This window comes from Oreochromis niloticus, linkage group LG6, assembly GCF_001858045.2.
Source record: "Oreochromis niloticus isolate F11D_XX linkage group LG6, O_niloticus_UMD_NMBU, whole genome shotgun sequence".
Taxonomy (NCBI): domain Eukaryota; kingdom Metazoa; phylum Chordata; class Actinopteri; order Cichliformes; family Cichlidae; genus Oreochromis; species Oreochromis niloticus.
The window spans coordinates 15,656,919-15,673,369 of NC_031971.2; the positions used below are offsets into that span (position 1 = coordinate 15,656,919).

Genomic DNA, 16,451 nt, shown 5'->3' on the forward strand with positions numbered 1-16,451 from the left:
TTGCGTCCCGGTGCCCATCAGATAAAGCTATGGAAGCTATATAGTGATTGTAATTTAAAAGCTAGTTTCAGTATAAACCAATTGGAAAGAATCCCTTCAGTCTTCCCTCTCTTTGTTTATGTATAGCGTCTCTTTCTTTCACATCACACAGATAAAAATAAACTTCTGGCACGTTGTATTTCCAAAACCTGAATTCAAAATACTGCTTTAGAAATTCAGTGTTGATATCATATTACGCTCCTCTGTTCCAGAGCAGTGAAGTAATTGAGGCTGGTGTCAGATTGTGGTCTGGGGGGTTTTTAAGCCTGGCAGATTGAAAGTTGAGTTAAAGAAGTGCTCGTGATATGAGACGCTTCACTGTAGCCTGGAGTGCCGTGACGGGTTTCATCCAATAGGGGGCACAGAAAGACTGCCGGGGATATCAGCGGCATGAAGGCTGCTGTGTGTGTTGGATGTGGGGTGTTTTAAAACTCCCACACCTCTGAACACTGTGCAGCACAATGATAAGGACTCAAGAAGAAGAAAATATTGGTCAGCATATTGTAGAGGAGTGGCAGTGAAATTCTGAAAAGGTAACACACGTATGCACAACAGCAGATGCTGCTGCAAGCTTGAGTGGCTTGAGCTTTTGAGATATTTCAAAAAGAAATAGACTGCTGGGGAGTGTGAAAAATACTAATGCTAATATTTTAGCTGTTTTTTGGGGTTTTTTACAATAGGGATAAACACTGCAGTTTTTTTTTCTTCCCTCCACAATGTGGTGTAATTGCAGCAAGATTAATGCTGTTTCTTCTTGACTGAAGTTACAGTTGTTCCTGCTGAATTTCACCCATACAGTGTGTGAATAAACCCATGCACTTGTACAATGTGACACACACACACACACACAAATACACAGAGGGCCGGGGACTGCCTCTGAATCGAACTTGCAGCAGGTCCCACCAAGATGCATGCATCTGCTATAAAAAAAGCTAAAGAAACTCAATTGCAATTTTATTGTCCCGTTTGATAGATTTCCTGCCACCTTTGTAGCACCAAAGCTGTTTGTCACTGTTGCTATCTCCTCCCACTGCTGCAGGGCTGTGTTTGTGCGTGCGATTGTAGTGCATTTGTGTGTGCGTCCACGTGTGTACGTACGTGCACACGCGTGCATCTGTTTTTGAGCAAATGTGAGTTACCAGGCACATTTTCTGCTTGCCCTCCTTCTCTCTCGGGTTCTACCAAGCCCTTCTCTCTGATCACATTGAATATTCATGGGAGCTGCGCGAGAACAATCAGAGAAACAAGGCCTCATAAATACAACCAGCCCACCGGGAGCCTCTTGATAAGCGCATATATGCATTCACACATATTTGCACACCTCCTCTTTACAAAGACTTTTTATGATTGAGTTTGTCTTGTGTAAAACACGGTAAAATTGTCAGTTTGGTTTGTAGAGTGATGCTGTACTTGAAGCTGAGCACAGTCTGAAAAGTTGTCTGTGACTCGCACTGAAACTACTTTTTCTATTGATGCAGGATGGCTTTTAAAAAAAGTCTTAGACATTACACACACAGATTTTTATTGTAATTTACAGGCTCTAATACACAGGGATTTCTGTCTAGCGATAAAAGTTTTTTTTAAAAAAAATTCTTTTTCATGTAAGTGTCTTATCTGTGATCTGAGTATTGGCTGTTCAGATTTCTGGCTGATGGAGTGGGATGAGCAGCAGTATGTCTGGCTTTTACCTTTTTCGTTCTTGTGTTAAATTTGTGGGTTTTTCCTGGCTCAGAGTGGGTGTTTGGGTGAATGATCACTGTGTACAGTAAAAGCACAGAGTCTGTTGAATTTTTACACATATCTAGTCACTCTTTTGGCTGCATGATAAACAAGAGGTTCCTTTGGGGCTGTCTAGAACCAGTTTGTGGGACACCAAAAATTCTTTTATGCAGTTTAAAAAAAAAAAAAAAGGTGGTTTGTAGATAAAATAAATTGTCTTTTTTTTGTGATATCATTCATTTACATGCTAGACACCTCATCACTAGGGACAGATATTGTTACTGTGCTATTTGTGCCAGTGCTGCTTATTAATATTTTTTTTTTTTCTTGATGGTGCTAATAGACATTTAACGGCTTATGGCTACTTTAGACATATTGGCGAGTTTGCCGACAGCACAGCTGCTCCATATGAAGTAAAAGAGATGACTTTGTGTTTCCTTATTTAGCAGTAGTATATACATTCCCCTTTTATTTGCAGACATTAGAGATACAATGCTAACTAACAAAGGTAATTACAAATATTGTATACCTGCTGATATTCAAATTTTTATATTTAGAGTTTGAGGAGACGATATAAGAAAAAACTATTTGCATTAAGTTGCTGTGTGTATAGTTTCCCCACACACACGTGTGTTTGTGTGTTCGTGTGTTCGTATGTGCATTTATTCACATCAGTCATTAGTGTATCTGCTCGAGTGTCTCTAAGTAGACAGATGTTTCTGCAGGTGGGCACGGTGACACAACAGCCCTCCCACTCTCTGCCCACACAACCCACCCAAGGTGCCCCTCGTCCGTCTCTGCACACAAATCAGTTTGAGAATGAGGAGTTCTCCGAAAGGGAGAGATCGGGGCGTGAAGGTCCCGATGCCCTTCACACTTCCACTGCTGGCTATCGTCATCACCTGCCAGACTTTTCACCACAAAGATGGCGATGAGCAGAGATGAGCAAAGATGTCTCTGACATAATTTAATACGCATTTAATTTAATTATTTGGTCTGTTTGAGTTTGTGATGGGGTGCTAAACATCACAGGAATAGTAGTTCAGCAAAACAGTCTTTGCCTTCTGGGATTATTAAGGTTATTAAGACACACACACACCTGACTCAAGCTGTTGTTCTTGGCAAATAGTTTAGAAATAGATCGTCTGACGAGTGGACAAAGGAAGAAAGTGAGAATCCAATGTTAGATAAAGAGCTGTGCATCAATTGTTGTCGAGGTTATCCAGCTGTTAACATTTTGCACATTTCTAGCATTCCTATATTTAAAATATTACATATTACAAGATATATATTGTATGAAATTAATGATAATGAAATGGTGGAAATCCAAAGTGTTTTTCTGACTTTTAGTACAAGTTACTGCAAACTATGGAAGGATCTTTCTACAAGCTTGTCTTGTTATGGTTGTAATAAAAAATAAAAATGAAGCCTTTCTGCATTACCCTCGATCAGCAGGGCAGGACAAAACTAAGAAAAGTTTTAACAAGAAGTGAGAAAAGAAAGTACTGTGAATAGGAGAAAAACTGCACAGAGACTTGCAGTAGCAGATGACATTGATTTTGGAGAAGGAATTGCATTTAGCAAATCGGATTACAGCCACGCTGCCCTCTCCATTTCCCCCTTGTTTTGTGGTCACTATCTATCTATCGCTGATCTAAATGGGGACTCCCAAGCTCCTACCATGGGGGTCCTCTCAAGATCAGCGCTTTGCGCCACTCTCTTACTGTAACAGGTTGTCGTTTTTATTCAGAACTTGTGAAAGCTCTGCAAAAATTCTCTTCCTTTTCAGAAGTGCAGTTAAGAATATTTGAAGTGTCTGTAATAGTAATAATAAAGAAAAGGTCCAAGTATTATTGTGTACAAAAAACACAAAGTTGTCCAAGTTGGGTTTTGTTTGAGTCTTGAGGCATTTCAGATCTTTTTCTAGGATCTGGCTGTGCTGCATCCACTTAATACCATGTTACCTGTCACATTAGAAAAGCCCACCATGTTTTTGTACATTACCATAGCATTTTTCCATAACCCACTGAGGCCAGACTGAGTCTTGGAGTAGAATGAAATTAGATTAGATCAGCGCTGATGTCCTAGCCACCCAAGGCAGTTTCTATATTTTGTAGCGAAGCTAAACGCTCTTTCAAAAACCACAGAGACATATACTACCTCTGTCTAATGGTAACTGGATCTGTTACAGAGCCCCATTTAAGGCCGGCATACATCATCTTAATGTACAGACTGCATCCTGAATCTATGACGTTATGTGCGGAGCTGCTTGCCTACATAATTTCCATAGCGGTGCACTCTAAATGCAGCCTTTTAATTGCTAAAAATGCTAAATGTCAAATTAAGCTCAAACTAATGGGGTAGAGGGTCTTGCTGTGTGATCACTGGGAAAGCGGGAGGAAGGAAGAAAGAAAGAGGCAGACTGCTGGTGCATTTAGAACGGGCTGTGCACTCAGAAAACAGCTATGGATTACCAATCACTGCTCCCCACTACAGAAGATTAATGAGCACCCATGTAGCGGGCTAATTTAGAACAATAACGCCTAATTAATTACAAATAATCAGCTTCTTTCTCCCCCTTCCCTTTCTTCCACTCTCAATGACTCTCTTTCTCCTTTTGCAATTTCTTATTTTTTTTCCTTCCTTTTCATCTCCGGCGTTCCCATTTTCTTTGTTTAGATCTCACGCTCTCTCTTTCTCTCTCCTCCTATCCAAATAGCCTCAGGTAAAAAAGCAGCAAAGTGGGTCTAGTTTCACTCACACAGCAGACCCCCCCCCCCCCCCCCCCCTCCTTTTCCTCTCCACCTACAACCCATCTTTGACTTTCTGTCCTCCAATCCCAGTGATTAATGCAGGGTCTTAAATTAGGCGTGGGAGGATTTGCCGATGCTGGACACGCACTCAGCGCAGCTAGGAGACACACACTAATAGTGTCTACCGCTAATCTATGACTGCTTACATGGATGGGCTCTTCCTCAAATGCCACTGCAGACTATTGTCGTTATAGACTAGCAGTCTAGTATACCTATATCAGATGGTAAGAAGACTGATAGAGGTTAATAGGCCGTGGGCAGCTGCATGTAAGACAGGGAGAGAGAAAGTTTTAAATATGCCACAGTTAGCCACAAATGGTCCCAGTTTTCAAATATTATAAGAAGCACACAACAAACAGGCAGTTTGAGGATATCTTTCCTCCATAATTTGGGGTTTGCTGTTTAAAAAGACTGTTGGGACATGAGGAAAAAAAGCAGAATGTGAATACAGTGGATAAGTGGCTGGATGGTTTTTATGTTAATGTATATACAGTATAAATACAGCCCTAATAACATGGTCACATTATTTTCACGGTTATAGCACACTTTTTTTCCACCCTTACTGAGATGTTCCTATAGAACAGATGTTTCTAAATTCTTATCAGGAAGTATTGCCCCCCTCCCTTTTTTAAATTAAAAGAAATTGTTTAACTTCATGTAAAATGCCTGATTTGAAGTCTCCAAACACTTTGGCTGCAGCTGTGTTGGCGTTTTTGGGCTAAAAGTCACCAAATTTAGGTAACTAAAAGTGTGGCTGTGGCTCAGGAGCACATCATTGACTAATCGGAAGGCCGGTGATTTGATCTCTGGCTGGTACAGTCTATATGCCAGTATCCTTGGGCAAGATATAGAACCACAGTTTGCTCCCACTGGCTTCATCTGAGTGTGAATGTTAAATGCACAAAAAGTGCTTGTGTGAATGAAACGTGTTGTATAAAGTGCTATGAGTGCTCAAGTAGAGTAGAAAAGCACTATAATAAGGCCCAGTTCATTTAGCATATTTGGATGAAAGGGTAGTGATATCAGGTTAGCAGGTTAGCTGCTAATTAGTAATAAGTAAGATGCAAATAAAATACTATGGTTTTAATCACCTGGGGTAGAACGCATTTCTTAGATGGGGCTCATTAGCACAGTTAACTTTGGTGCAAGCCATGCTGTGTGTGAGATAACCATGAGGTGTAAAATTTTACTTTTTTTATTTGTCAAAAAGAACTAAGTAGTTGTTGTTTTAGCAGAGTGGGGATTGGCTCACTTTTTGGCTAGAATACATGAATATTTGATGAACCAAAACCTGCAGTTTTTGGTTGCTTATTGAGGAACAGATCTCACTGGATAATTTCAGTGCTAAAAAGCTCATCATCATTCTTATTAGTAATGGTATCACTGACATGTGCATATTAATACATATTTTACTTTGAACATTTTAGTGTTCGTTATATTGGCCTGCTAATGATAAAAGCTTCTTCTGTCTGCTTCCTTATTCACACAGAGTCATCAGTGGATGGACTCTAATAAACCAATAAACCAGTTTTTATCATTCAACTAGGCAAACAGAGCAGACTGATAAAGTGTGTGAACAGTCCGACATAGTTTTTCTAACATCACATGTTTTGTGTTTGCAGGTCACCTTTGAGCAACACAAAGAGAATCTGTCCCGTATGTTCCGTCAGTACCAGCATCAAGAGTCCACCGGCACGATTCGCTCCATCTCTGGTGTCAGCCAAAGCTCTGAGACTATGGAATGTGTTAATGGGCCACCTGCAGAGGAAACTACTCCCTCCACTGTCATTGAGCTGACTGTGGACAAGCTGTCCCAGAAATCCCCTGATTCAGCATCCAGTTCCACCATTACTTCCAGCCCGCTGGAGGCTGATGATGAAAGGGGACACGCATCCATCACTGTGTCCAACATCCTGGCTGGGGCCAAAGATGAAGAACAAGAGCAACAGCAGCTGGTGGAGGAGTCTACCAGAGATTGCTCAGGTGTCAGAGAGGAGACACAAAAAGGTGCTACAGAGCAGGCGAGTGAAGACGTAAACAAAGAGAAAGCACAGACTTCTACTGGAAAAACTGCACAACATGAAACGGCTGACACGAAAGCGGTGGACGAGGGTAAAGTCTCTGCACCATCTGGTAGCGATGATGCACAGACACCTGTAACAGATGATGAAAAATCTGAAAGTGAACAGAACAAAGGTGACTCGTCAAACTCAATGACAGAAGACTCTTTAAATGAAGCAGAGGCTGAACCGCCAGCAGCTTCAGAGCGGGAAAACAGCGTGCTCGGTGGAGCTTCCGTCCTCAATGAGGACCTGGTTGACGTGTCATCTGTTAGTGACCAGGTCCATCCTAGCGATGCTGATGACAGCCAAGAGGAGTCCTCTTATGCTTCTGCTGCCACCGGAGAGGAAGGTGGGGAAGTGAAGAAGGACGAAGATGAACAAAAAGATGGGGGCGAAGAACTGGAGCTGAATAAGGAAGAAGAAAAAGTTGAGACACAGGAAAGTGAAGTGAAACAGGCACCTTGTGTGGAAAGCCAGACTCCTCCAGCTGAAATACCTGAGAAAAGTGTCACAGAAGCACCTAAAGAAAAAGCTGGAGATGAACAGTCTTCCTCCATAGCTGAAACTACTACTACAAGCCAGCAGCCCTCAGACACCACACCGCCATCTACAGTCCAGGAGGTTACAGCGGCATCAGACTCCACTGCAGATGTCCAGCCATCAGAGACCAGCGGCGCCACTGGAGAAGAAACCCCATCTAGTGCCGCTGACAGTAGCACCACCACCACCTCTACCAGCTCCGACACTCAGAAGGGTGCAGAGTCGGTCAGCAAAACCAAAGAAATCAAAATTGCCAGACTGGACGTGTCCAATGTGGCCTTAGACACCGAGAGACTTGAACTGAAGGAGACCTCTGCAACAGTATGCAATCCACCCCTTTTTTTGGCACTTATGTGTTACTCAGTTGTTACAATAGTTTATTATAGTTTAGGTGTTACACGAAGTTGAGCGTTTAAGTTTCAGAGTGTTTTCTCAAAGGTCCGTGTCACATTAAAACGTATGACGTTTGGCTTCCGTATTTCTGTAGGAAACAAGCCAAGGTCAGTCAGCAGCTGCTGCATCAACAGCCACAGGAAGCTCTTCAGGCCAGCCAACAGACAGCAGCACCTCTGCACCTCGCTCCACCATGTTTCGCATCCCAGAATTCCGCTGGTCCCACATGCACCAGCGTCTCCTCACTGACCTGCTCTTCTCGATTGAGACAGATGTCCAGATGTGGAGAAGGTAGGACGACAGTCTGCGGGCTCTGATTTTATTAATGCTTCAATAAACAGAAACGCGGATTTATCAACTAAAGATTTGTTGAGGAACATGCAGAAGATTTCAGCTTAAACTGCAGTTTAAAATAAAGTTTTGTTTTTTGTTTGTTTGTTTTTGTTGTGATTGACTCAATTTAGCATAAAGACTGGAAAGTGCAAAAAATAGTTTGGTCCTTTTTCCGTTTATTCTTTAGTGAAATCGGTTCGTAACAGATCCTGAGCTAGAAAAGTACATTAGAACTGTGCGTTGGGACCAGATATTAAAGTGTCTAAATAAGAGCTCAACAAGCCACATAGCTTCACGCATCATCTTCTTGTCCTTTGCTTTTTAGTCACTCCACAAAGACGATTCTGGACTTTGTAAACAGCAGCGAGAATGTGGTGTTTGTCCACAACAGCATACACCTCATATCCCAGGTGGTGGACAATCTCGTCATGGCTTGCGGAGGCATTTTACCTCTGCTCTCAGCTGCCACCTCTTCCTCCGTGAGTCCTTCGCTGCACGCGTGATTTTACGTTTGTACTTGTGTCTGTGGCTCCGGTCACAGGAAGTTATCCATCCACATTGACCTTTCCCCAATCACATTAGACTACAGTTAGCTGCTTCCTAACAACGTTAGTTTGTTTTAGTCCTGTCTGACCTCAGTGACAGCCGCTCTCTTGCACCATTCTTCGCTTCTGCCAATGACCTGACCGGTCTAAGGAGCGGGTTCACTTCCATTATAATTGATTTACATTCAGTTGTGTGGGCTCTGTAACCAGATTTCAACCTGAATGTGAAGAATTGCATTTTCACATGCCTTGATGTATTTTCAGTGCTGCACACGTTACGTATGTAACAACTTACTAACTGTGATAAATCACTGGTTATTCAACATAAGTCTGGGCTTCTGATCAGGGTAAGACCTGACTGTAATGTTACTTTTGAGAGAAAATGTTTAAAAAGGTTTCCTCATTATTACTTTTATTATTTATATATTTTTTCCTCTCTCTCTACTTTCAGCATGAGCTAGAAAACATCGAGCCCTCCCAGGGCTTGTCAGTGGAGGCTTCGGTCACCTTCTTGCAGCGCCTCATCAACCTTGTGGATGTTCTTATTTTTGCCAGCTCGCTCAACTTCACAGAGATAGAAGCTGAGAAAAACATGTCATCAGGAGGCATCCTCCGACAGTGCCTTCGCCTCGGTATGCACGTTGTCATTATTCTTGAGCTTCTAACTAGCTTTATTTCTCTTGTTTGGTCCTCTGCTTTTTTTCTGTCTTGCTGAGTTTTTACATATTTAACTGGCTTTCAAGTGAATTTCCCGTTTTTGTTTCATCCTTTTACTAACCCCACCCCTCATTCCCCTCCCGCTCATTGATCCACCTTACATCAGCTGGCAGCAGCCTTCTGTATTAGCCCCAGTCATGGCTCCCTACAGTGTTTTTGACCCTCCCTTCTGTATTCGTCCCTGTATTCTTCCTCTCAATCTTCAGCTCCAGCTCCCACTCGGATCCCCCTCGCCTCGTTCACCCCGCTCATATCAGCCCTCTCTTATCTTGTTATTATAACCCTCCTGCATGGCAACACTTTAAAATGGCTGCTCGCATGATATAGTGAGTTGTTCATAATGGCCTTGGCTGTACTGTACTGCTGCGTAGCCCGAGGCCTTTCTCTGCCTTCTGTTCCAGGCTATTAAAGTTTCCCCTGACAGCATCAAAAGCCTAGCCTCACAATCACTGAATAAAAGATATTGAAAATCTTACATTATTCATTTAATTTTTTTTATTTTTTTGCAGCACACCTTATCAACGCAGCATGCACAGATTAAGAATGAAAGTATACTTTGCACTTAAGCTTTAAAAAAATGACTGAATTTTCTTTGTATATTTAATGCTGCACATTCAGGTATCTGTTTCTGCTTTTAAGCACAGTCAAACCTACAAACAAAACGGCTGTCAAGAGGCAGACTTGTTATCTAAAAACACTTGTTCCCTCCGATGCTGCTGCTGTGTGTGTTTTACAGGAAAACAATGCCACCATAGCACAGGTTCAGTTTTAGAAAGCAGCCGCTATGAAATGAATATTTGATGAGGTATGCGCTCCCCATTGCTGGCACCTAATCTGATTTTGGAAAACTGTAACAAGGTTTTAGCGTCTCCGCCCCTCCCTCTTCTCTCTTTTTTTTCTTCCTTTTATAAATGGTCGTATGAAAGAGTGGTCCTAATGGAAAAAGCGAGCCCATTTCCAGACGGAATAATTCCCTCCTTCGTAATCTAAATGCCTCAGAGTTAACATTTGTCAGTTGTCAAGCTCTGAGCAGTGGGGGTTGGGAGGGGTCCAAAGAGGAGCAGTACATTAAATTACAAATGTTAAGTGTGCCAGTTCTGAACCCACCTTAAGTTGTCGGACAACAAGGTTTTTTTTTCTTTTTTTCGTCTTTTTTTGTGCGTTGAAGGATGTATCGCGCTGCCTACTCAGCATGTGCACACCCCGGCGGTGTCATTTGTTATGGGAGCTGCACACAGTGGATGTGATTCAAGAGCACACCCTTGCACTATGACCTTGGGAGGAGAGGTGGAGCAGGGAAGAGTGAACGATGCTGCCAGAGTTGGCCAGAGCACTGACCTTGTCATGGCCCCGCTTTTTCTCTCCTGTTTTTGTCTCTCTCTGCTCGCTCCTCTCGTGGCGCAGTTTTACGTGCTCTTTTGTTGCGTTTGGAGGCTTGTAAACGCAAAGATTTTAAATTTTGTGTGCACATTTTTTTTTTATTTTTTATTTTTTTTTATTTCCCCCCGACAGTGATTTTATTTGTATGATGTCACATAAGATCTCTTTCTCCGTCCCTCCCTAGTGTGTGCTATTGCAGTGAGAAACTGTCTGGAGTGTCAGCAAGCCCAGTTTAAGCACGGCGCAGACAGCTCAGCCCGCAGCTACACAGCCATGCCCAGCACTTTGCTTGGAACAGCCAAGTCTGCATCTGCGCAGGCAAGTACTTGAAATGATCACCTTAACTTACATTTTCTGCTGTTTTAAATTCCTCTACCATCAAATGCAAAATAACGTCATACTTTTCAGTGACTGGTTTCCACATTTGTGCCAGTTATCTTTTGTATAACGCACATTTTCGTCCTTCTCATGTCCTCAGTAGGCAACCAGAAGGCGCTTTGCCCTTTGTCCTGTTCACCAGCAGCTACCAAGTGTTATTGCATTAGCTCATATCTTATTATGTTACCACACGGGTTGCTATTTGTTACACTAGACTAAGCCCTTTGTCATTGCCCCTTTGATTTGATACAGTGACTTCCAGTAAAAGTCATGTTGTTCTTCCCTGAACTGGGTGTTAAACCTCATTTATAATGCAGTGGCTCTATAGAAAAGCCATTATGTTAAGGACATGGTCTCAGGAGGGATAGCTTCCCTAAGCTGTTAAACCTTACCCTGCTCCTTGAAGGATTAATAAACACCCTGAGCGGTGTAAACGTGCACGTGCGGTTTACACTTCCCTTGCAGATAATAATACATTTCACATGATAATTGTTTGATTTTTCATGCGTGCATGCAGAGTCCTGTTGATGCTGTGACAGGTGGCATGTCTCCAGTGAGAGATTTGGACCGGCTGCTTCAGGACATGGACATAAACCGCCTCAGGGCTGTCGTCTTCAGAGACATTGTGAGTTGTCCAGCAGACACGTTCGCATGCCTGTACACAGCACTCATAATGTGTATGAAATCACCTTTTCTAGCCTCCTCTAACCTCTGGTGCTTTTCAAAGAGGACGCACGTACAGATTGTTTAGTGTGTTGTTTGTTTCAGGAGGACAGTAAGCAGGCTCAGTTTCTGGCTCTTGCCGTCGTCTACTTCATCTCAGTCCTCATGGTGTCCAAGTACCGTGACATCCTGGAGCCCCACAATGACAAGAAACACCCTCAACGCTCCCAGTCTGCAAGGAGTACAGGTATACAGAAACCTCAAGAAAAAAAATGATCTGACACATTTATGTGCATCAGAATGAAGCAAGTTGTTGTTTTCAACAACTCTACCATAGTCGTCATAGTTCCGTTTGTTTTTTACTTTTTTTATAAGTGGGTTCATGTAGTGCACAGTGTTCGACTATAAAAGGATATCAGCTGTTAATCATCTTAAGAAAAATTGTGAAAGTGCAGCAGTGCTGTTATTAAAATTTTTGTATTTTTATTTGACCTGCAGATTGTTTTGGTGTGCGTTTCTGCTGATTGTGATTGTAACTTGCCATATAAATAGTAAATTGACTGGTTCTTGTAACAGTGCTTTTCTACTCTGCTTGAGTATTGATACAACATGTCACGTTCACCTAATCACACACACATTCACACTAACAAACACATCAGGAGCAACCTGAAGTTCAGTATCTTGCCCAAGCAGGGATTGAATCACCAACATTCTGATTTGTAGATGACGTGCTCTACCTCCTGAGCAGGGTGTATGCCACAAACAAACAGACAAAAAAATAGTTCCATCATAATTCCTCTGTCCCCGCGCTCTGTTTTTGATACGTTAAGCATTATTAGGCAAGTGCCATGTAACTCCGTCAATTTTAAGAAAAGAGACATTTCTGCTGTACAGCTGATATCTCAGTAACGGGTCAAATCTAGACGACAGTCCAGAAGAAAAATATGTAAATCAGGTTTTCTGATGTAATTGGATACTCTTATTTGTTATTATTTATGTCCTCACAGAGAGTGTTGCTATTTCAGGTAGCACAGAAGGAGAGAACGGCTTCTCTCTGCGCCGGTATGATTCCGGCATCGGAGATGACCACACCTCAACTGCCGCCAGCGACGCAGATCTGTCATCCTCCGGTGGAACTCACGGTCCCGATGCCATTTCAGAGGCCTTGTCCACACTGTCATCTGAGGTCAGACCTGCTGTGTCTGCTGACTCAAAGGGTAAAAATGTGAAGGACATTCTGCGCAGCCTGGTGAGCGCTCCAACTGATGATATCGTGGTGGATCCAAGCCTGTTGCCGCCAGCGTTCCTGGGAAGTGTGAGCGACGCGGCCAGAGAACCATCGCCGCAGTTCCGCTCTTTTGATAGGTGAGGGTGTGAACATGGATTGACACACACTTAAAAAGCACATATGGTGTTTATAGTCGCAACGGTTCCATAGGATTTTACTCCCAACATGACTGCAGGAGACTTTTGAAAGTTAAACCTTGAATGCATCTTGCTTTATTTCCTCAGAGGGGGCTTTAGCGGATCTTGAAAAGCATTTAGTAACAGAAGCCCCTTTGGACTGGGAGTCTTTGTCGGTGACGACTTCTCTCTTTACTAAGGTCCTCACCTCATGCAGACCTCCTCCTTTCAAAAAGCTGTGTTAAGACGGAGAAAAAGCTTTGAGGAAAGCTTTTGTCTGTCCCTGTTTAACAGTTATAAGGGGTTCCCTCCTTTCTTAAAGTAAAAAAAAATATGTATATAATTTGCGTTATCGCCAGCGGTATGGGGTGAACAGTCAGGAGTAAGGCTTCAAAAGCAGAGCAGGGTACTGAAGTCACAGACGGGCTCAGGTGAGGGAGGATGGTTACTGGTCTGGTTTGCATTTGGAGCGTTGTTTCGCACATAGACTTTTACAAACGGCTCGATTTTGGCGGGGGTGGTGAGGGCAAAGAGGGAGAGGCACAGAGATGGGAGAAGTGGGAGAAGGAAGCCGTCACGGGGAAGCGTGTCAAGTCAAAAGTTCTCACGCACCAAAGAAAACATTTCTAGATTTTTCTCTTTGTCACTCACAAACACGCTCACACTCAGTCAGTCTGCCTGCCCCCCAACTGTGGGAATTCCACGGCATCTCTGTGATCGCGTGTCTTTATCTGAGGAATGCTTTGTCAGGTCTCAGGGCGCTCCTCATATCAGGGGGATTAGACTGGCTCCTGTCCGCTGAGCACACTCAGTAGGAAGAGAGGACGTCAGGAGAGCTGGAGAACGTAGACTAACAGCTCACTTGCTGGTTATGGGAGCCTCTTCATGCAGGGCACGCTGACAGTAGACTTTACCCCAGTTACCTTTGTATTAATCACTTGCACATCTGCACAAAAAAATTAATATCAAATCCAGGTGGAGGTTAACAAGTCCAGACTTTTATATTATTTTAAACCGAAAACCAGATTTCGGTTTAAATAGATTTTTTCTTTAAGCAGAAAAAATCTATGAACTTTTTGGTCTATAATGTGTGATTATATATTAGATGATAGTATTATTATTATTAACAATAACAATTAATTGGAACTGAAGACAATTAAAAAGAAAAACCTTTGCCATTTAAGAAGTGGATACCGCCAAATGTTTGGCTTTATTGATTGATCAGTCACTTCAGCCTTTACTGTGTTCTGCACACACTACTGTCTGTCAGTGTGCCAAGTTATTTTGATGCCTCAGAGTCAAAACTACCCCTCCCATTCATGTCGTCCTCTGGTTTTAAGCCTATATTTATTCTCAGTTTACTGCTTTTTATCACCCTGCTGTCTCTCAACCCTTACCAATTACCTCTCGACACATGTAGATATGTTCCAATGGTGTTTATTATCTGTTGCAATGACTTTATCACTGCTCGGCATCTCCCGCTAACCACTAAGTCTTCCAGGGACACGAGTACAAGCCAGAGCTGACATTCTGCACTGACATCTCCTGCCAAAACATGGCAACTTTCTGCTTGCCCAGAGGGTTGGATTTATGAGACCAATGTATGAAAAAAGCCGGGATCTCCCAGATAAAAACTGGGGGCGGGTCACAGGGTGAAGTATCCCTGCTGATTTATTTACTAGTGGAGACGTGCTGGATTTCTCCCATGCATTTCTCAGCCATGCCCCTGTTATGACAGCCAGTCTGCAAATATTTGCTGATACTAACCAGAACTAAACAGTGTCATTGTACGAGTCTGTGATTTAGACTTCATGGTTCGGCAGAATATGTGAGTGTTAGACAGTGGGATATACATGGTGCGGTTGTTTGCATTCCTGGTAGCAGGCTTTGCATGCATGTGAGAGCTGATGTACAGATGAGTTGTGTTGATGATTAAATGTTGTTAATGTACTGCTGGCGGTAAGCGTGTCAGACATGAGCGCAGCTCTCAGTCAAGGCCTACCTTTTTAGAAAAGTCCGTTAATAAAGACGTTGTCGCGTTGCATTGAAGTTCACCTGCAGTGATGTACCTTTAGCTGGTATAATAAAAATCACACATTTATGATAAGTGTTAATTGCAAAGATCCATATTATATCCGAATCAGGACATAATGATAAATATCTGCCATTGTTTTTAGTACATTGCTTTAACAAAATTGTCAAATATTGTTGTGATTACCCACTAAAAAAAGTAACAAGACAGTAGAGACTAAACTGGGAAAAAATTGGAGATGTACATATATCCTTTACTAAAGAACTGAGCCACGAATGAAAACTGCAAGTATATAACACCTAAATTGATAAAGCGAGGTCTAATATGCAGTCTGGTTACCAAAACTGAGATTTGTTAATGTTTTATTTTAATATTTGTTTGACAAACATGCAGACTGGGCTCTTTTGCACGTAATTAATTCTGTAGTTTTAGATGGTTGCTCTCGATCATCTCCGTTTTTAATAGATTATTTAACATCAAGTAACACAAGAGAAACTCAGTCGATAATATAAACAAAGGACAAAGGAGTTCCCCAGGTCTTCTGTCTTTAAACCCAGGATTACTTGAAGATGTTGAGATCTGGGCTTTGTGAGTGGCGCACTCTTATTACAGCTAATAATAGTTTTTTATGCTTGGTTACTGTGTGTAAACATGTCTTTCACTCTACTTTGGATAATTAACAAAGAACTGTTTAACGCCCTTTTAAACCAGTGTCTTCCATTGGTTTAATGAGGCAGTTGTTTTTGTGGGCACTTTAGTTGATGTTGTTCACACTTATAGATCACAGATATCATCAAGGTACCGTTCGTCTCAAATCCAGCCGCCTTCTTCCAGCCGCAGCTCCATAGGGTGAAGATGTGCGCAGATGTGTTTGTGTGCGTACGGTCAGTGTTGTTGTTACATAGTGAAAGCTATGATCAAAGCTTTGCTGGGGTGCACTCTTCTCTCCATCATGTCAGTCTGAGGTAAACTCTCCGGAGAAGAGCATTTTTATGCACGTGCAACTTGAGACAATTTGTTATTCGGTCTCACACTTGTTTTACCTGAAATAGCAGAGTTTACTGGAATCATAGCTGCACTTAGCCATAGTAGGTTAGACCTTCTAAATAATTCAGACACACACGCAGACACACACGCACACTTTCTGCCCTGGGCTCCTGTTTGTGGGTTGAGTGGGGCCGCTGACGGCTGATTAATCGACTGGGGCGGCCCACTCATGATAAGTGTGGCTAATGACCTGCTGAATAATTCACTGAGCCTTTGCTGAGGAACAGATGGAAGGCCAAACACATATGCAGACATGCTCACTGGCAGACGTCTTCACACCCGTGCACTCGAGCATTTATTTGTACACTCATGTGTATGCATTAAAATATTTCTGAAAACATCCACACACACTTTCAGCCTTCACTCAGCAGGGGTGTCTCTCCTT

The 16,451-nt window shown here is 42.5% G+C and overlaps 1 protein-coding gene across 9 annotated transcripts in view; it reads left to right on the forward strand.

Moving 5' to 3' along the window:
• Positions 1 to 16,451, forward strand: part of lrba (LPS-responsive vesicle trafficking, beach and anchor containing) — a 174,712-nt gene that overhangs the window by 43,180 nt on the left and 115,081 nt on the right. For 8 of the 9 annotated variants that reach the window (XM_019360054.2, XM_019360055.2, XM_005469852.4 and 5 more), the window contains exons 22-29: positions 6,194 to 7,495; positions 7,662 to 7,858; positions 8,226 to 8,379; positions 8,897 to 9,077; positions 10,727 to 10,860; positions 11,438 to 11,545; positions 11,689 to 11,830; positions 12,609 to 12,948. In XM_019360054.2, coding sequence (XP_019215599.1) covers positions 6,194 to 7,495; positions 7,662 to 7,858; positions 8,226 to 8,379; positions 8,897 to 9,077; positions 10,727 to 10,860; positions 11,438 to 11,545; positions 11,689 to 11,830; positions 12,609 to 12,948 — 2,558 coding nt within the window. The remainder of the gene's footprint in view (positions 1 to 6,193; positions 7,496 to 7,661; positions 7,859 to 8,225; positions 8,380 to 8,896; positions 9,078 to 10,726; positions 10,861 to 11,437; positions 11,546 to 11,688; positions 11,831 to 12,608; positions 12,949 to 16,451) is intronic. The other variant, XM_019360056.2, reaches the window with a different exon arrangement.